The sequence below is a fragment of the Delphinus delphis genome, chromosome 13, assembly GCF_949987515.2.
Source record: "Delphinus delphis chromosome 13, mDelDel1.2, whole genome shotgun sequence".
Lineage (NCBI taxonomy): Eukaryota > Metazoa > Chordata > Mammalia > Artiodactyla > Delphinidae > Delphinus > Delphinus delphis.
This window is the reverse complement of record NC_082695.1, coordinates 7,902,261-7,924,182: the sequence shown is the minus strand read 5'-3', so window position 1 is coordinate 7,924,182 and position 21,922 is coordinate 7,902,261. Positions and strand designations below refer to the sequence as shown.

Genomic DNA, 21,922 nt, shown 5'->3' with positions numbered 1-21,922 from the left:
TATACTCTTTAGAAATCTTTGTCTCCCACAAAGTTGCAACTACCCCTTCGACAACTGTCTCCACCGCTTGTCTTAAATAACTGAACCAAAACCCATTAAAATTCCTAACCCCCTCACCATGATCAAACGACATAAATCCTGGAACCAGGGAGAAGTCAGTCATGGGTTTGTAACCCTCCTCTCGTCCCCCCTGCAAACCTTCAGTTCAGGTGGCCCTTCAGCTGTCTCCACTCTCCAGGCACCTCCAGCATGGAGGCTCTGTGATTTCTAGAAAGTGTCGTTTTAATTAAATTCCAAAGAACCATTCTATGATCCCAGAGGACTTCATCATCATGGGATTTTTACCTTGCTTATTAACTGAAATCAGCATTCTTTTCAGCCGAACAAAGTGGACCACTTCCAAGGTGACAATTTCCTTCCTAACAAGGTTCAAATCCTATAACAAGTTCCCACGGCCACTGACAGGGTTTGTAAATCTATTTGCCACATAGTCCAACCAATATGTCCAAGACATGTGGTTCTAGAAAATTGTGTGTGAGCCTTTTTCTGGTAATTAGATAGAATTCTCAACGTATTAACAGAACTTACTATTTAAAGGAATCTTTCAATAAAGTGTAGAATACTGAATATCTCAGAGAGACAAAGTAGATATTAATTGAAATCTGTCACCCAAGGCTGTCTATTTTACCTTCCTAAATACATGCCCTGTTTGTCCTGTGCTCTCCTCTAACCCTCATCTAGATGATGCAGTGGTTCCTCATACCAGTCTGCCCCCACCTCCTTCAATCCACACGGCAGCTGCAGAATTTGCAGAATACAAATCTGAACACATACCTCTCTCTGCTTAAAATCTCAGAGGTTTCCGACTGCTCTTAGGAGAAATACAGACATCTTACTATGACACTGTCAGGCCCTGTCAGCCTGACCCACCCCGCATCCTGCACCACTGACCTTCCCTTGATCTGCTCCAGCCCCACTGGCCTTTCTTTGGCAAGTCCTTCAGCCCCGTCCTGTCCCCAGCCCTCCCCACCATTCCAGGCTCTCTGCACACAGCCAGAAAAGCTCTTCCCAGGCCTCTTCACTTAAGTAGCTCTTCTCCCCTTTAGACTGCAGCTCAGGGTGGCCTGCCCTGCCCTCCCTAACCCAGTGAATCCCCTGGTACACGCTCCCATAGCACCGAGGGTCTCTGCCTTGTGGCCTCATCACAGCTGCAAATTTCCATTTGTTTCTCTGACTGTTGGATTAACATGTCTCCTGAATAGACTGTAAGCTCCATGAGGGCAGGGAGCTCATCTGGTTTTCTCCCTGCTCTATTCCCGGTGCCCAACACCAATCAGATGTTCAGTTTATAGGCTGAATCAATCAATCACTCAATCAACGAGGGTCAGGATCTGCCTCTCACTAATCTGAATCTCACACTCTTTCCTCAAGCTCTGCCTCCGTGATTCCATCGAGGACCTTGGCACTTGCCTACTGCCATCCCTCCCCAACTCCCGTCCCATCTCCTCTGTCCTTTAAAGCCCAGGTCAATATCCTCTCCAAGATGATTTCCTGATGCCAGCAGCCCAAAAGGATTCCTTCTCTCCCCATTTCCCTTCTGGGAACCTGTTTCCCTCTGCCTAGGATGAGAGCTGCACCTTACCCTCATGTTAATGGCACATTCTCCAGAAGGTAGGGGCTTTTAGTCCTGTTCATCTTTTACTTCCCTGTTCCAAGGGCTCCATAAGTTTTGATGTGATCGGATCGGAACAAAACAGAATTGAAAACCCTCCTACCAACCCCTCCTTGAGCCCAATCTTTCCCTTTGAGGCAGCCCAGATCCAAGGGGTGTAAGGAGCTTCAGCTTTGAGGGTAGAAAAAAATGTCTGAGAGGTAATTAAAGAGAGAGAGAGCTTGAAAGCAAAACCTTGAGAAGCCCAGGGCCAGCATGCTGGCCTCCCTTACAAAGCCTGGCACAGAGTTTGCATTCAATATGCACTGAATGAAGGGCTGAGTGAATGAAAAGTTCACAGCCTTTAAGCTCCTGGGGTCACTCCTGGCAGTGGGGCTGAGCAGAGAGGTACTAATGGATTTGGAGTCACCAGAGCCAACTCTTCTAGGAAGCCCAAAGCAATAGTTCTGCCTGGACCACCAGCATCTCCTTCTCATTTTGAAGATGGAAACACAGAGGGCCTGAGATGGTACGGGCCCCAAGGTGACTTTCTCATCCCAAGGGTCCGCCACGCAAGTCCTAGAACATGGAAGGTGCTCGTAGCTACCTCTGCCCATGTTAAATAATCAGTCTCAGGACTTGCTGGTCACACCACATGTAGTGATGTCCCTCCAATTAGATGTGGCCACCTTCCCAGCCCACCACCAACCTCCCGCTTAGAGGGCACCGTCTCTCTAAGGAATGTCTGGTGAGGAAGTGGCCCCTGGCTTTTTTCAGGAAAGGTTCTTCTCAATCAGAGGTCCCAGGTCTCAACAGCGGGAAGCAAAAAATACCAGACCCCTACCCAGCCCTTGTCAAAAGTAAAGGGTCCGTGGCGGACCCCTAAAAATCCACTCCCAGGACACGCTGTCACTTGGAGGGAGAAAACGAATGTTTGACAAGTACACATACACACACGCACGTGCACACACACACACGCACACACAGATGCACACAGACATGGTTCCCATTACTCTTCCTCCTCTTCAGATCACATCCCCCCAGGGAGAGCTGGCAGGGAGGCCAAAGAACTATCTGGATGGAGAATCCAGACCCGGAGCAGAATGCAGAGCCCCTGCATTCCAGGGAAGCAAGATGCCAACCTGCCCACACCAAGGACCCCCAGCCCTCACGTCCCAGCAGCGACCCTGCAGGGCCGTGGTCTCAGCCCAGGCTCACTTCCAGCCCCCGCCCCCCACAAGGCTGAAAGCCACCCCCTCCCAGGTCCCGCCACCAGCCAGGCAGTCTTACTTCTTCACTTTCGGGTACTTCATCTCTGCAATGGCATTCGTGGCTTCCGTCTGCTTCTCCTTCAAGTGCTGGGGCCACATGTTATCCACCCAGTCCACCAGGTCTACCTGAAATCCAGCCAGGCCACCATCAGCGCTTCCTGGCTCCGAGTGCCCTTAAGCTGGACCCCATCACCACACCTCAACCCTCCTCCCCGCTTCCAAACGCCTCCCGCCCTCCCCCTGGGCCAGCGCAGGCTGGCAGGCTGGCTCGCTCGCGCAAGATGAGGAGGCGGAGGGTGGCCGGGGAGGGGACCGCAGCCGAGTGGGGGGGGCCGCCTACCACGGTGGGACGCTTGACCAAGTGCTGGCCGGGGAGGGGACTGCAGCCGGGGCGGGGGTGGGGGGGCGCCTACCACGGTGGGACGCTTGACCAAGTGCTCCAGCTTGGTGTGGCTGAACTCAAGGCTGATGACGTTGTACAGCTTGTCCCGCTGGGCCTCGGGCGTCTCATAGTACCGCACAAACTGGGACATGCTCATCTCCGTGCCTTTCTGGGTGTTCACGTCCATCACATCCACCAACCGCCGGCTACCTGGGGGCAGAATCCACAGGCTGGTGGCTCCAGCCAGCTGGGGGTGCAGATCCTACTTGGGAGGCCCCGTAAAACTAAACCTGCCCCGCCCTAGCATCCCCCATATGCCTCACCCTATGCCCTGTCTGCTCAGTTACCTGGTCCTATCAGTTTTCCTCACCAAGTCACTCTCCAATCTTAAAACGAATCCCTCCCCAGTCCATCTGCTTCCCTCCACCACAACTAACTTGCCCCAAAATGCTCAGTTACCGAGCTGCAGAGCTGGGATTTGAAGCCAATTCCATCTTATGCTGGAACCCAGGTTCTTAATTCTTAACCCCCGACCCCCACCTCTGCCCTCTGCAATACTGAATCTTGATCACAGGCTAAGGTTGAAAAATGATCCCCGCCTTCAGTGGCTGGCTCGTCGCCCCACAGATTCAGGGAAGCCTTGGAGAACCGCTTTTTGAGTCAGGAGTGCAAATCCACCAGGGGGCATCCCTGAACTTTGCTGGAAATTCTGGTCATGCTCTGGGCAGGGCCGGCTCCTTCCTTACCAGGGCTCCTGGAACAGGTGGGCTCTGCTCAGCTGTTCTGGAAAGCCCACCTGTCAGAGAACCTGCTATGTTAGAGTGGGGGAGGGGAAGAGAACAAGCCCCCAAGCTCCCTCCGCTTTCTGGCTGGCCTCCAGCCTTCCACCTCCCCTGCCTCTCCTCCTGTCTCTCCTCCCTCACCTTGCTCAGGGTTCCATCTGCAAAGCCCCCTGAGGAAGGGGATTTGCTGAGCAGGTAGGTGATGGGAATCACAGCCCTAGAGGCTGGTGCAAGTCGGCATTAAAGGCCTGGAGCTCAGCTGCCCCATCAGTCCAATACAGTGGTTAGGCTAAGACTTTGTGGGTTTGAACCCCAGCTGGACCTCAGACCTCTTAGCATCTCTCAGTTTCCCCCCATCTGTAACATGGGACAAAAATGGCAGCCAACCTATGGGGTTGTCCTGTGACTTAAATGAGATAATGTACATGAAACATTCTTGAGAAGTGCCTGCAAGTAGGAAGTGCTACCTAACTGGCCAATTTCATTTATAATTACAGGTGGAGAAAGTGACATGGTGGGAAATCAGAGCCAGTTAAATCTCTGCCAGTCAGTCCAAAAGGACTGACCACTTACCATCTTAAAACATAATCAGGATGGCTAATGGGGGGGATGGGGGGCGGGTTATGAGGGGCGATGGAAATGTTCTAAAACTGACTGTGGCAATGACTGCACAAACTCTGTGAACAAATGAAAAACCATTGACTTGTACACTTTAAATGGGTGAATTGTATGGTATGTGGATTATAACTCAGTAAAGCTGTTATTAAACAAAAACACTAGGCACTAAATGACCAACAAAGTTGGTTTTTCTAAAAAATATTTTTTTCTTTCAAAAGTCTCCTATCCACTTAAAACATACCTAATAAAAAATATAAATTATTCAGCCATAAAAAGGAGAGTACAGATGGAGCCCGACTTACCATGGTTCAACCTAGGTTTTCTGACTTTAAGATGGTGCAAAAACGGTACACATGCAATAGAACTGTACTTGGAATACTGAATTTCGATCTTTTCCCGGGCTAGTGATATGATCTTCTCTTGTGATGCTGGGCAGCTGCAAGGAGCCGCAGCTCCCAGTCAACCACAATCACAAACAACCGAAACACTTACAGCCATTTTGTTTTTTAATTTTCAGTACAGTATTCAATACATTGCATGAGCTTTTCAACACTTTATTATAAAATAGGCTTTGTGTTAGATCATTTTGTCCAACTGTAGGCTAATGTAAGTGCACATTTAGGGTAGGCGAGGTGAGGCTATGAAGTTTGGTAGCTTAGGTGTATTACGTGCATTTTCAACTTACAATTTACAATGGGTTTATTGGGATGTAATCCCATCATAAGTCGAGGAAGATCTGTCGTAGCGATACATGCTACCACATGGATAAACCTCAAAAACATGATGCTAAGGGAAAGAAGCCAGACACAAATGGTCACATGTCGCATGATGTCATTCACATGAAATGTCCAGAATAGGCAAATCCACAGAGACAGAAAGTAAGTGAGTGGTTGCCAGGGGCTGGGAGTGAGGGAATGGGAGTGACTGCTAAGGGGTGTGAATCTCCTTTCGGGGTGTTGAAAATGTTTTAGAACCAGCAGACGGTATGGTTGCATAACACTGTGAATGTATTAAATGCCACTGAACTGTACATTTTAAAATGATTAATTTTGGGACTTCCTTGGTGGTCCAGTGGGTAAGACTCTGCGCTCCCAACGCAGGGGGCCCGGGTTTGATCAGGGAACTAGATCCTGCATGCCGCAACTAAGAGTCTGCATGCTGCAACTAAAAGAACCCACGTGCTGCAACCAAGAGTCTGCATGCCGCAACTAAAAGATCCCACATGCCCACATCTAAAGATCCCGCAGGCCGCAACGAAGATCCCACATGCTGCAACTAAGACCTGGCACAGCCAAAATAAATAAATATTTTTTTTAAAAAAAGAAAATGGGAAAATGATTAATTTTATGTTATGTAAATTTCACCTCAATAAATTTTTTTTTAACACAATTCTTCTCCTGAACAGAAGAAGGATGTGGGTAGAAAAGGCCTGTTTTTTACTTTTTTGAGCACTAACAAGGTTTCCAGACCCCCTCTCCCCAACACAATCCCCAGGGCTCCCTGTGCACCCTCGCCCCACTCTGCTCCTAGCCAGGTACAGGTCCCCAGTTGACCCACCTCGACCTGCCCCACCCTCAGCCAAAAAGGGAAGTCAGGACTTGGAGTGGTTAGAGCCGTGAGGAGCAGCTGGGGCTGAGCAGGACAGGAGGGCAGAGGCCTGGGGGTGGGAGAGGCCGAGGGGCTGTATCTGGAGCGCTTCTAAGAATAGCTTCCTCGGTGTGCAGGGAGCTCCATCCGGCTCCCCAGGTGTCCTGGAAGCCTCAGCTGGTGGGAGGAGTTGGAGTGGGAATAGAGGGAGGAGGAAGGGAAGTCGGTTCTTCTGGGTGCCTGGGCTCCATAAACCTCCAGGGAAACGCAAGTGCACCAGTAACCCGATTCAACCCCACTGGGTTCCAGCCCACAGGTGAGGATGAGAAATGCAGGAACATTAGCACACTTCCTAGGGAAGCAGAACAATACGGATTGAAGTGACCGTTGGCTTAGGAGTCTGACGAATCTGAGATAAAGGCCAGCTCTGAAGCAAACAGCAGTTGAGGAAAAGTTTCTCTCCATAAATATATTCCAGCCAATAAATGGCAAAGGAGGGACTTCCCTGGCGGTCCAGTGGTTAAGATTCCACGTTCCCAATACTGGAGCCCCAGGTTCGATCCCTAGTCAGGGAACTAGATCCTGCATGCGGCAACTAACAGCCTGCATGCCGCAACTAAATACCCCGCGTGCCGCAATTAAGACCCAGAGTAGCCAAATAAATAAATAAATAAATATTTTTTAAAAAAAGGTTACGCTGTGCTTCCACTGCAGGAAGCACAAGTTTAATCAGATCCCTGACTGGGGAACTAAGATTCCTGCATGCAGCATGGCATGGCCCCCCCCCCAAAAAATGGGGGTGGGCGGGGGGAGGAATGACAGAATTAATTAGACCATCACCACTTTGCAGCCCCTGATAAAATAATGGAAATAGACATCAATGACTGCTAATAACAGAGAGAGAGAGAGAGAGAGGGAGGGAGAGAGAGAACCTAACATGTGCCTCCTGATGGATCTGAGGCAGTCAGAATAAAATGAATGAACTAATGAATGAATGAGTGAGAGAGACAGACTGTGAATCTGATCAAGCATCTATATCCAACTACCAATTTACAGAAACAACAGAGAATGGAAGAGCATGTTAAGCTACTCCAAGGCAAAATCCAGGCAATGAAAAATTCTACAGGTCAAACAATCCAATGGGAGATAGAGGGAGAGCCCAGAGATTATTAATAAGAGACTGAAAAGGCACCTCAACCAATCACAATGCAAGACCCTTATTTACACTCTGACTCATACAACTGTTAAAAAAAGAAAAAGTAGGGGGATATCCCTGGAGGCAGAGTGGTTAAGAATCCGCCTGCCAACGCAGGGGACATAGGTTGGATCCCTGGTCCAGGAAGATCCCACATGCCGCGGAGCAACTAAGCCCGTGCGCCACAACTACTGAGCCTGCGCTCTAGAGCCCATGAGCCACAACTACTGAAGCCTGCGCGCCTAGAGCCCGTGCTCCGCAACAAGAGAAGCCACCGCAGTGAGAAGCCCGCGCACCGCAACCAAGAGTAGCCCACGCGCACCGCAACTGAAAAAGCCCGCGCGCAGCAACGAAGACCCAATGCAGCCATAAATAAATAAAGACCACTTTAAAAACAAAGTAGGGACTTCCCTGGTGGTCCAGTGAGTAAGACTCCGCACTCCCAATGCAGGGGGCCCAGGCTGGATCCCTGGTCGGGGAACTAGACCGCATGCATGCAACTAAGAAGTCCGCATGCCACAACTAAAAACCTGGTGCAGCCTAAATAAATAAATAAATATTTTTAAAAAAGAAAGTAACATTTATGCTATATATGAAACAACTGGAAATTTGAACAATGTATATGGATATTTACTCATTTTAAGGAATTTTTTAAATTCCTTAGTTTTTAAGGTTCCTAGTTTTTAAAAGACTAGGTGTGAGAGTGCACTCCATGGTCCTGAGCATCCGTCTCTTGCTTCAACAATGTTTGGAAGGAAAAGACCCAGGGACGCCCATTTCCCCAGCCTCCAACCACCCTCCAGCCATTTTTCCAGTGGTAACCTTCAGAACGAACCACTCAGGCATCAGGGGCCTCCAGGACCAGCCAACATCATTTTTTGCGCTTAGCTCCTTATTACCGATCAACTGTGAGCTCCCGGATGCGTCAGAAATATTCCACCGCAGTGGAGGCTGCCATCAACCGCCTGGTAAACATGCATCTGAGGGCCTCCTACACCTACCTCTCTCTGGGCTTCTATTTCAACGGTGACGATGTGCCAGGGGGTGACTCTGGAGGGCGTGGGCCACTTTTTCCACGAATTGGCAGAGGAAAAGCACGAGGGCACCAAGCACCTCTTGAAAACGCAAAACCAGCGTGCAGAAGCCACCCCAAGATGAGTGGGGTAAAACCCAGGACGAAACCCAGGACGCTACGGAAGCCACCATTCTCATGGAGAACCTGAACCAGGCCCTTCTGGATTTGTATGCCCTGGGTTCTGGCCATGCAGCCCCCCACCTCTGTGACTCCCCGGAGCCACTCCCTAAGTGAGGAGGTGAAACTCATCAAGAAGATGGGTGACCACCTGACTGACCTCCGCAGGCTGGCTGGTCCCCAGGCTGGGCTGGGCCAGGATCTCTTTGACACGCTCACCCTCAAGCAGGACTAGGAGACTTTGAAGCAGCCTTTGAAGAGACCCTCTGGTGTCAGGGCTTCTGCCTGAAGCCTCTCAATGCAGCCACTGGGCAGCTTTCTAACCACCTTGGAGCCCTCTCCCAAGCCTTGGGCCAAATGGGAACAATGAAGCTTTTTGAGGAAAAAAAAAAAAAAAAGGCTAGGTATGATAATGCTATTGTGATTACGTTTTTAAAAACCCCTGCTCTTGTAAATCAACTATACTATATACATTTAGAACTATATACTGAAAACTTTGGGGATGAAATGGCATGATGTCTCAATACGCTTCAAACATTGCACAAAAAGAGGAAGTGGATGGGGGGACGGAAGGGGCAAGACCACAGATTCATGGGTATTGGGGCTGAATGATGGGTACACAGAAGTTCATTATACTTTGTCTATTCTTTTTTTTTTAGATTTTGTGATCTAATAGAATTTTTTTCTCTTAGTTATCTACTCTATACATATGAGTGTATACATGTCAATCCCAATCTCCCAATTCATCCCACCACCACCACTCCACCCCGTCTGTCTACTCTTGTTACTTTTCAAAATCCTCTCCAATCAGAAGTATTTTTATAAATTCCAGCTGTTACTAGCTCTATGGCTTCAGGGACTCACTTACCCTTTCTAGACTTGGACGGTCTTTAGTTGTAAAACGGGCCCTTCAATGTAAGAGAGGCTAACACCATGTCTGGCACATGGTAGGGTCTGCAACACATTTACCCACCAGCTACTAAGCAGGTATGGAAATATCCATGTGGCTCTGAATACAAAGTGAAGAGGGGGGCTTCCCTGGTGGCGCAGTGGTTGAGAGTCCACCTGCCGATGCAAGGGACATGGGTTCGTGCCCCGGGCCGGGAAGATCCCACATGCTGTGGAGCGGCTGGGCCCGTGAGCCATGGCCGCTGGGCCTGCGTGTCCGGAGCCTGTGTTCCGCGGCGGGAGAGGCCACAGCAATGGGAGGCCCACGTACCACAAGAAAAACAAAACAAAAAACAAAGTGAAGAGGGTTCCAATCAGACAGAAAGTGAAAGGGAGCTCTTTCTCCCCCATGTGGACTTCTCAGAGAGACCAATTTCAGCTCTGAAGCCACAGCCCCAACCAGGCTCGTTATGCTCACTTGAAGAGCCAGGCTGGAGGCACAGGTGCCTGGCTTGTTTCTCCATCAGTGATGGCTCACAGGAGACCCCAGAATGAGCAGTGGGAGCCTCAAGGGCCCTGGGACAGCGCCAAGAGCCCTGGACTGAGCCCTAGTCCCAGCAACCCTGACTGCCCCTGCTCTAGGCCTCAGCTGCCTCACATGAAAAGGCAGGAAGAAGTCGGCCTTTATAATTTTTTTTTTCATTGCCGCAGATCTCTTCCTTCAAACAGAAGCTTTGATGAGAGCCAAATACATAAATAAAAACAAGCAGCTCAGGCTGAAGTGGGAAGGGGGTAGGAGTTCAGAACTGGATTCCTGAGATTTCCCTTTGAAAACCACTGGGTTAGGTCATTTTTAGGTCCTCTTCCAGGGCCAACACACTGATTTTTAGCCTAGTTTTTCTTCTAGGTACTTTTTATTGGCGTATAGTTGCTTTACAATGTTGTGTAGTCTAGTTCTTAAACACTCAGATCATATCCCTTAAATATGAACTGGGCAGAGGAGAAGGAAGGAAGAGGGAAGAGATGGAGACGCTCGCCCAAGGGGTCACTGGGGACGCTTGAGGCCTGCCAGTCCCTTCCAGGCTGAGCTGGGAGATTAAGCACCGGGCCTCCATCTTCTCAGGTTCCAGTCCGGTCTGCCACTGGTGGCAAAGGGGAGCTGGGCATAAGCGCTGGGTCTCCGAGCGGGAGGCAAGTGGCCCAAAGGGACAGAAGGGACAGATGGGTGCTAAGAAGGGAATGTGGTACTCCAAGTCCTGGGGAGCAGCCACCCCTAGGGCAGGGGACAGGGACAAGGTGCCTTTTGGAGCCTGCAAGGGATCCACAGCACTGAAACTCAGGCTCCTGAAGTCAAGGGGTTACAGGAGAAATTTTCCACATCAGAGCGGTGCCTGGAGTTCCTAAGTAGGCCACCTGCTCAGCAGCAGCCCCTCCCCTCCTCATTGGTTCTCTGAGCTCACAGGCTACACACACATCCAACAAATTCCAGCTGCAGAAATTAATCCGTGGCCCCATGGCCCTTGCTTTGAAGGCTCCATCAGTCAGTTCCAAGAGCCACGGGCTCAGAGCCGGAAGGAGGCTGTGGAAAGTCACCTTGAAGGCCAACATAAAGCATGCACGGGCACTGACTCCAAACCCCCACTGAGCCCGCTCTTCAGAGACTGCACACAAGTGTCCCACGTCATAGTTCTGGAACGTTCTCTATCATCTTCAAGCTTCTGGACTGGTTTTTTCCTGCTCCTTGGGAATATCTCCTCAACCACCTCATAGAGCCAGAGTTTATTATCAAGAGCACTGGCCATCGTTCAAATACTGCTCCACTACTTCAGTGGAGTGAGGCCTTAGGTACATCCCTGAACCGCTCTGGGCCTCTGTTTCCTCACCTGCAAAGTGGGGATAATAGGACCCGCCCTAGTGGCTTCACACAATTATTGGAAGCACTTTGTAAACTTAAAAGTGGGGATCCTAGTGAAAACGCTGTCCCAAATTGAAGGTGCAAGGGTACAGGAAAGAGAGGACACAGGGCTGAGTCACTGCACAACTTGAGACAAATCGCTTCCCAGATCTAGGCCTCAGTTTCCTCTTTGTGAAATAAGAGGATGCTTGCAAAGGTCTGCAGGCTTTCCCTAAGCACTAATATCTTCTGACCCCCTCAACTTTTAAAATTATCCCCAAGACAAGGACTTCCCTGGTGGCACAGTGGTTAAGAATCCACCTGCCTAATGCAGGGGGCACGGGTTTGATCCCTGGTCTGGGAAGATCCCACATGCTGCGGAGCAACTAAGCCCATGCGCCGCAACTATTGAAGCCCATGTGCCTAGAGCCCGCACTCCGCAGCAAGAGAAGCCACCGCGACGAGAAGCCCTCAGCTGTAACGAAGAATAGCCCCTGCTCGCCGCAACTAGAGAAAAGCCCATGAGCAGCAACGAAGACTCAACGTGGCCAAAAGTAAATAAATAAATAAATTTATTTTTTTTTAATGGGGCTAGTGATAAATAGGGTTTTATGTGATTGGACAAAAAAATATAGGACAGATTCTCAGCTTATAACAAGATCTTAGTAAACAGTAGTTAACACTATTATTTACACTCTGAGGAGCTACCCCACAGGGGAGTGATTCCTATTAGGCAAATAATGGACAGAAGCAAATACAGTTTCCCTAGGCCCCTAGCACAATCAAAATCAAGATTTTGATTACAGAGCACTAGATTTCTAGGAAAAGGGAAACAGAACAAATCAATGAGGCGGGTATTTCTCTTAGAGAGAATACATACCTGAGAACATAACTGAACCCCTCTGAAACCCTCCTCCCTTGGGATTCTCAGCTCTCCTGACCTCATGTACCTTCCCCTCCTAGCATTTCTATCTGTCCTGTCAGGTGGATGCCTCCCCCACATATCTGTCCAACCTTAACATCACTACTGAGCTCAAATTCAAAGTGTCTAGAACTGAACTCATCTTTAACCCCACCCAAGTCTACATTTCCTCTTGGATTCTGTTACAAGCTTCACTTCCCAACTGCTGACATTCAAACCTATGTTTGAATCTGATGTGCCATCTACTGTCTGGGCAACTTACAAGTAACTTCTCTCCAGGCCTCAGTTTTTCTCACCTGTGAAATGGGAAAGCAAGACTAGGCGAGTTCTAAAAACTCTTCCAAAGTTTAAATTTTTTTATTATTATTATTATTTTTTTTTTGGCAGCACCACACGGCTTGCGGGACTTAGTTCCCCAACCAGGGATCGAACCTGCACCCTCGGCAGTGAAAGCGCAGAGTCCTAACCACTGGACCTCCAGGGAATTCCCTAAAATTTTTTGAAGTCTATGATTTTAAACCAACTTTAAAAGGTCTAGGAAGGAGGGAGGGACAAATTAGGAGTATGGGATTAACAGATATAAGCTACTATACATAAAATAGTAAGCAAAAAGGATTTACTGTATAACAAAGGGAAATATATCCAATATCTTGCTTTTTGTGTTTTTTTATTATTTTTTTTTAATCTTCATTGGAGTGTAATTGCTTTACAATGCTGTATTAGTTTCTGCTGTACAACAAAGTGAATCAGCTATAAGTATACATATATCCCCATATTCCCTCCCTCTTGAGCCTCGCTCACACCCTCCCTATCCCACCCCTCTAGGTCGTCACAAAGCATGGAGCTGATCTCCCTGTGATATGCAGCAGGTTCCCGCTAGCCATCCATTTTACATTTGGTAGTGTATATATCCAATATCTTATAATAACCTATAATGGAAAATGTATATATATATATGAATCACTTTGCTATATACATGAAACTAATACAATATTGTTAAGTCAACTATACTTCGATTTTTAAAAAAAGATTAGGAACTTCCCTGGTGGCGCAGTGGTTAAGACTCTGAGCTCCCCATGCAGGGGTCCCTGGTTTGATCCCTGGTCAGGGAACTAGATCCCACATTCATGCCACAACTAAGAGTTTGAATGCCACAACTATCGAGCCTGCCTGCTGCAACTAAGACCCAGAGCAACCTAAATAAATAAATACTAAAAATAAATATTAGTAATAATAATAAGGTCTGGGGGGGCAAGGATATATTGGGAGACTGGGATTGGCATATATACACTACTCTATATAAAATAGATAACTAATAAGGACCTACTGTATAGCACAGGGAAACTCTACTCAATACTCTGTAATGGCCTATATGAGAAAAAGAATCTAAAACAGAGTGGATATATGTATACATATAACTGATTCACTTTGCTGTACACCTGAAATTAACACAACCTTGTAAATCAACTATACTCCAATAAAATTTTTTTTAAAAAAGGGTCCAAAAAATAAAATAAAAATAAGGTCTGGGGACAAATCAGCTACCTTTGATTTCTAAGGAGTAATAATTTAGTCTTCTCCCTAAATACCACCAGTCAAGGGCAGAGCCCATGTCTGACGAGTCTTAGCACCTCCTGCAGGGCCAGACACAACACAGACACCTGGTAAATTTGTGAGTGAAGAATGAATGGACTGGTGGCGCAGTGGTTAAGAATCCGCCTGCCAATGCAGGGGACACATGTTCAAGCTCTGGTCTGGGAAGATCCCACATGCCACAGAGCAACTAAGCCCGTGTGTCACAACTACTGAAGCCCGCATGCCTAGAGCCCGTGCTCCACAACAAGAGAAGCCACCGCAATGAGAAGCCCGCGCACCGCAACGAAGAGTAGCCCCCGCTTGCCACAACTAGAGAGAGCCCCCGCACAGCAACAAAGACCCAGTGCCAAAAATAAATAAATAATTTATAAAAAAAAGGAATGGAGGAGGGTTAGGATTAGAGTAGGAAGTCATAAAGCAAAAGCATGAGCTTTGGAAGCACCCGGGGCTGGGTTTGGATCCTGTCTCCACCGCCCACTAGCTGTGTGAGCAGCTCCCTCTGAGCTTCAGATCCCCCATCTGGAAAACAGAACATAACACTTACTTTATGATTATTGGTGAGGACAAAATGAGGTCATATGGTAAACATACAGTAAAAGATAGGTGATTACTATTCTAATGGGATGAATAAATGAATACTGAATGAGGTGATTTGTCATGAAGATTTTTTAAGAAAAGGGGCCAAAGAAAGCATCAGTTGGCTTGGGTACCCTCATTAGACAGAAATACAGTAAAGAGATAATATGCAAGTCTCCCCATAGCCATGGGCCCTCCCAACCCTCAGTAACATAAGAACAGACAATGAGTGGGGACACTGTACTTTATGGATACGTTTTCTCAGAGGGTTTAAAGCACCTTCAGAGACAGCAAGAATTATCTCTTCCCCAATCTCCCTATCCCCCCAACTCCCAACCCATAGATGTGAAAATATCCCAGTCTTTTTACATGAACTCTCCTAGCGATCCAGGGGGTAGGGGGCACAGATTACAGCATCAAACAGACCCACACAGATGCAGTCACCTGATTCACAACAAAGTCACCTGATGCAGTGCCATGATGAGAGGGTGTTTCTTCAATAATGGTACTAATCAACTGGATATCCATATAGGAAAAAGAAAGGATCTTGACCCCTATCTCATACCAAGCACAAAAATCAATTCCAGATGAACTACATATGTACATGTGAGAGTTCAAACACCAAAGCTTTTCAAGAAAAACATATGAATATCTTTGTGATCTCAGAGTATGCAAAATTTTCTTAATTTTATGAGACACAAAACAAACTAATGGACCAGAAAGCGCTAAATGGTCTATGTTAAAATGAAGACTGTCTGTTAGTTCAAAGACATCTTTAAGAGTGTGAAAAGTAGGAGATGATTTTGGAATATGTACTAACATCCAGAATACAGAAAGAACCTTTATGTTATGGGCTGAATTGTGTCCCCCCAAATTTATATGTTGAACTGCTAACCCCCAGTAACTCAGTAAGTAACCGTATTTGGAGATAAAGTCTTTAAAGAGGTAATTAAAATGAGGTCTTTAGGGTGGCCCCTAATCCAGTAAGACTGGTGTTCTCATAAGAAGAAGAGATTAGGGCTTCCCTGGTGGCACAGTGGTTGAGAGTCCGCCTGCCTATGCAGGGGACACGGGTTCGTGCCCCGGTCCGGGAAGATCCCACATGCCGCAGAGCAGCTGGGCCTGTGTGAGCCATGGCCGCTGAGCCTACGCGTCCGGAGCCTGTGCTCCGCAACGGGAGAGGCCACAACAGTGAGAGGCCCGCATACTGCAAAAAAAGAATGGCCAGAATCGAAAAGTCTATAAATAATAAATGCTGGAGAGGGTGTGCAGAAAAGGGAACCCTCCTACACCATTGGTAGGAATGTAAATTGGTGTAGTCACTGTGGAGAACAATATGGAGGTTCCTTAAAATACTAAAAATAGGAACTTCCCTGGTGGCTCAGTGGTTAAGAATCCACCTGCCAATGCGGGGGACACGGTTTCAATCCCTGGTCCGGGAGGACCGCACATGCCGCGGAGCAACTAAGCCCATGTGCCACAACTACTGAGCCTGTGCTCTAGAGCCCGGGAGCCACGACTACTGAGCCCATATGCCACAGCTACTGAAGACTGCATACCTATAGCCCGTGCTCCGGAACAAAAGAAGCCACCTCAATGAGAAGCCCGTGCACCACAATGAAGAGTAGCCCCCACTCCCTGCAACTATTGAGAAAGCCCGCACGCAACAAAGACCCAATGCAGCCAATTTATTTATTTATTTATTTATTTTAAAAAAGAGAAAAATCTTAAAAAAAAGAAAGGGACTTCCCTGGTGGCACAGTGGTTAAGAATCCGCCTGCCAATGCAGGGGACACGGGTTTGAGCCCTGGTCCAGGAAGATCCCACATGCCGTGGAGCAACAAGCCTGTGCACCACAACTACTGAGCCTGTGCTCTAGAGCCCACGAGCCACAACTACTGAGTCCACGTGCTGCAACTACTGAAGCCCACGTGCTCTAGAGCCCATGCTCTGCAACAAGAGAAGTCACTGGAATGAGAAGCCCGTGCACCGCAACGAAGAATAGCCCCGCTTGCTGAAACTAGAGAAAGCCCACGCGCATCAACGAAGACCTAACACAGCCAAAAAATAAATTAATTTAAAAAAAAAACAAACACTAAAAATAGAGTTACCATATGATCCAGCAATCCCACTCCTAGGCATATATCCCGAAAGACAGAAAGCTCTATTTAGAAAAGATACATGTACCCCAATGTTCACAGGAACACTATTTACAATAGCCAAGACATGGAAATAACCTCAGGGTCCATCAGCTAATGAATGGATAAAAATGTGGGGTGTGTGTGTGTGTGTGTGTGTGTGTGTGTGTGTGTGTAATATATATATATAATATATACGCACACACAACGGAATATTACTCAGCCATTAAAAAGAATGAAATAATGCCATTTGCAGCAACATGGATGGACCTAGAAATTATTATAGTAAGTGAAGTAAGTCAAAGACAAATATTATTATATCAATTATACATGGAATCTTAAAAAAAAGATACAAATGAACTTATTTACAAAACAGAAACAGACTCACAGACATAGAAGACAATCTTATGCTTATCAAAGAGTAATGTGGGGGAAGGGATAAATTAGGAATTTGGGATTAATAGATACACAGTACTATATATAAAATAAACAAGAACCCACTGTATAGCACAGGGAACTATACTCAATATCTTATAATAGCCTATAATGGAAAAGAATCTGATACACACACACACACACACACACACACACACACACACACACACACACAGGTATAACAGAATCACTTTGCTGTACACATGAAACTAACACAATGTAAATCAACTATACTTCAATAAAAAAAATTTTTTTAAATAAGAAACAACCTCTAAAATAATGAAGAAAAGACTTGATCAAACATTTCATAAAAGAAGATATCCAGGGGCTTCCCTGGTGGCGCAGTGGTTCAGAGTCCACCTGCCTATGCAGGGGACACGGGTTCGTGCCCTGGTCCGGGAAGATCCCACATGCCGCGGAGCGGCTGGGCCCGTGAGCCATGGCCGCTGAGCCTGTGCGTCCGGAGCCTGTGCTCCGCAATGGGAGAGGCCACGACAGTGAGAGGCCCGCGTTAAAAAAAAGAAAAGAAGATATCCAAATAGCAAATAAACATATGAAATGGAGGTCAATTTCGTCAATCATTAGAAAAATGACAAGTGAAACACAGTGAAATAGAACTATACTCCCATCAGCATGGAGGCATGACTACAATGAACATGATGAACACACCAACTCTGGGTAAGGATATGGTGCAATCAGAACCAGAACAATCCGCTGGACAATTACTTGACAGGATCTACTAAAACTGAACATATACGTAAATTCTGACCCAAGCAATTCTGCTCTTAAGTATATGCCCAACAGAAATGCATCCATTTGTTCACCAATCATGCCTAGAATGTTCATAGCAGCACTATGCATACAACCTTAAACTGGCAGTTACCCAAGTACCCACTAATAGAATGAATAAATCAATTGTGAAATAATCACATAATGGAAAACTATATAGCAATGAAAATAAATCATCTACAACTGCACACAACAATATGGATGAATCTCGTAAACACAAGGTTGAGTGGTAAAACGCCAAAACCAAAAGAGGACAGACACCCTGTATGATTCCACTAACACAAAGTATGAAAACAAGCAAAATTCATCCACACTATTAGAAGAAGCCAGGACAACAGTGGAGGGAGTGACTGGATGGGAATTCAAGGGGGGTTTGACCCTGGGCTTCCAATTACCCTGGTGTGTTCAATTTGTTAAAATTATACAAATTTTCACAACAGGATTACTATATGTGCACTTTTCTGTATGCATATTAGACTTCAAGAAAAAAGCTTTCATTTTAAGCGCACAGTGCCACCACTTTTTGTTTTGGTTCTTTAGAGATGAGGAGCTAAAAACAGAGGCTAGGTGCCGGTCTTCCAGCAGGCAGATAAACAGGGCTGACAGAAAAAAGCCCAATTTTAGGAGATTAGAGAAGAGTCTGCCCTAATAGCTGGCTGTGCACCACCCGCTTCTCAGACAGTCGCCTCCCAAGATACAGGGCCTGGGGAGGGGACAAGAGGCTAGAAGACAGGCTGAGATCCCCCACTAACTACGAGGGATGGTCCAGCCTCCCCCATACTCTGCCATCCACAGCAGAACTTTCATTTGTGGGAATTCCCTGGTGTTCTAGTGGTCAGGACTCCACGCTCTCACTGCCGAGGGCATGGGTTCAATCCCTGGTCGGGGAACTAAGATTCCGCAAGACATGTGGCATGGCGAAAAACAAAAAAGAAATCCCATTTGTGTTAGGGACATGGTTACGTCACCCAGCAACCCTGGGGAGTCACTCCTTCCCCACTCTCAGTCCACATGGTTCAGCTACGCTGGGTGTGGGATTTTGCTCCCCATTTTAGCTGCCATGTGGAGAGAAACTTGCCGGAGAATGAAGCAGAAAGAGGAAGCCAAAAAAAGGGAAGCAAAAATGAAAAGTAGGAGCCAAGATCTTGAGATCTTCTTGGCACACCTGGATCTAGAAATGCCTAAGGTCACATCCTGAACCTATTACGTAAACCGCTGAATTCTGTTTTGCTTAGGACAGATTGAGTTACATTTGTCACTTATGTCACTATGACAAATCTTCCCCTTCACCACTCTCCAGAAGCCTGTGTGCACTCTCAGTGGGAATAATCCTACCCGCTGCTAACTGCCATTACAGGCATCCCTCACGGTGCTATACCTTTACAAAGCACGAAAATTCACCAATCCGTTCGATCATTACAGAAATGCCAAGAGACACAGGCTGCAGGTATTACTACTATTCCCACTTTTTGGGCGGATTTTTTGGCTGCATTGTGCGACATGCGGGATCTTAGTTAGTTCCCCGACCAGGGATTGAACCCATGCCCCCTGCACTGGGAGCAAGGAGTCTTAACCACTGGACCACCAGGGAAGTCTCACTATTCCCGCTTTCTTTGCCATCCTAGACTTTCTGAGAGCCGGCAAGGACGTCAGGACCATCTAATTGAATCCTCTCGCTCTCACAATGAGAAGAATGAGGCTCAAGGAAAGAGGCAGCCTGGATACAGCCAGAGAATAACAAAACTACAAAGGGCTTGAAAATTCTTCAAAAGCGTGAGGGCAACATTACTGAGACTGTGATGTTCCCTGATCCCCAGATTTGAGAATCTGGCTTTAATCCTTGTCCATAAAGAGAACTTCATCGGATCCACATTCTGCCATTAGAATAATAATGGGGACCATTTCGTCATCCGCCATAATGCTAAGCATTCATTCATTCTCTTACAGGATCCTTCTTTGAGGCAGGTTCTGCTCTTAGCTCCATTTTGCAGCTGAGGAGTAGCTTGCCCCAAATCACTCAGCCAAGTAGCAGAGCTGAGTCCCAACAACAAAGGCTGGGGGTGGGTTGAGGCACCAGAGAGAGTCACCTGTGCCAAGATTTGATTTACGGGGTCCATCACCCCATCTTCTGCTCACTGCTGGAAGGCTGCCTCCTTCTGTTCTGATGTCCACTTCCTTCAGCATTTCTAGAATCCAGCTTAAAAAAAAAAATCTATCTCCTGAGCAAGCCCTCACCAGTTAACTGAGATCCTTCTGTCAACAGCAGCACCTCCTTATAGCCAACTGGTCCTCCTTCTTCTTTTTCTTTTTTTCCGCCACATGTCATGCGGGATCTTAGTTCCCCAAACCAGGGATGGAACCCGCGCCCGTTGCAGTGGAAGTGCTGAGTCTTAATCACTGGACCGCCAAGGAAGTCCCTGGTTTTCCCTTCTGAGTTAACACATCTCTGGGTCAATATTCAGGCTGGGGACTTCCCTGGTGGTGCAGTGGTTAAGAATCCACCTGCCAATGCAGGGGACATGGGTTCGAGCCCTGGTCCGGGAAGATCCCACATGCCGCGGAGCAACTGAGTCCATGCACCACAACTACTGAGCCTGCGCGCTAGAGCCCGCGAGCCACAACTACTGAGCCCGTGCACCACAACTACTGAAGCCCGCATGCCTAGAGTCCGTGCTCCGCAACAAGAGAAGCCACTGCAATGAGAAGCCCATGCACCGTAACGAAGAGTAGCCCCCACTCGCGGCAACAAGAGAAAGCCGCGGGCAGCAACAAAGACCCAACACAGCCAAAAATTAATTAATTAATTTTATAAATAATAATAATAATTCAGGCTGGATCTCTGCACACCCACTGGTCAGCTGCCTTCATTCTCCATACAACGACAAGAGTCAGCTTTTATAGAGCTTAAATCAGATCACATTACTTCACACCCACCAGGATGGCTAGCATCAAAAAGAGAGAAAAAAATAAATAAATAAAATAAAATAAAATTTAAAAAAAGACAGACAGGGCTTCCCTGGTGGCGCAGTGGTTGGGAGTCCACCTGCCGATGCAGGGGACACGGGTTCGGGCCCCGGTCCGGGAGGATTCCACATGCCGCGGAGTGGCTGGGCCCGTGAGCCATGGCCGCTAAGCCTGCGCGTCCGGAGCCTGTGCTCCGCAACGTGAGAGGCCACAACAGTGAGAGGCCCGTGTACCGCAAAAAAAAAAACAAAAAAAAAAAGACAGACAGACACACACACACACACACACACACACACACACACACACACAAGACAGACAATAACAAGTGTGGGTAAAGATGTAGAGAAATTAGAACCCTCGTATGTTGCTAATGGGAATTTAAAATGGCGCAGCTACTTTGGTAACTGTCAGAGGAGATTAAATGTAGTTACCCTATAACCCAACAATTCCCTTCCTACGTATATACCCCAAAGAAGTGAATATGTATGTTCACACTAAAACTTGTACATGCATAGTCATAGCAGCATTATTCATAATACCCAAGAAGTAGAAACAACTAAAATGTACATCAACAGACGAATGAGTAAACAAAACGTGGTCTATCCATATAATGGGATACTGTTCGGCCTTAAAAAGTAATAAAGTACTGAGACTTGTTACAACATAGACGAACCTCGAAAACATGAGGCCAAGTGAAAGAAGCCACACACAAAGGACCACATATTATGATTCCACTTTTATGGAAAATCCAGAAGAGACAAACCCACAGAGGCAAAAAGCAGACTGGCTGTCAGGGGATGGAAGGAGAGGGGAATTGGGAGGTACAAGGCTCACTTTGGGGGTGATGAAAATGTTCTGGAATTAGTTCGTGGTAATGGTTGCACAACATTGTGAATATATTAGGAACCACTGGGGAATTCCCTGGCGGTCCAGTGGTTAGGACTCAGCACTTTCACTGCTGTGGCCCAGGTTCAATCCCTGGTCAGGGAACTAAGGTCCTGCAAGCCATGCAACGTGGCCAAAAAGAAAAAAAGAACCACTG

The 21,922-nt window shown here is 47.2% G+C and overlaps 1 protein-coding gene and 1 non-coding gene across 2 annotated transcripts in view; one reads left to right on the top strand and one right to left on the bottom strand.

Moving 5' to 3' along the window:
* Positions 1–21,922, bottom strand: part of KDM2B (lysine demethylase 2B) — a 120,747-nt gene that overhangs the window by 91,888 nt on the left and 6,937 nt on the right. The window contains exons 5-6 of the mRNA XM_060028001.1: positions 3,336–3,514; positions 2,942–3,048 (exon numbers count right to left, since the gene is read on the bottom strand). Of these exons, the coding sequence (XP_059883984.1) occupies positions 2,942–3,048; positions 3,336–3,514 (286 nt within the window). The remainder of the gene's footprint in view (positions 1–2,941; positions 3,049–3,335; positions 3,515–21,922) is intronic.
* TRNAE-UUC (transfer RNA glutamic acid (anticodon UUC)) lies at positions 21,799–21,870 on the top strand. The gene has a single exon. It is a non-coding gene; the product is annotated as a tRNA-Glu (tRNA).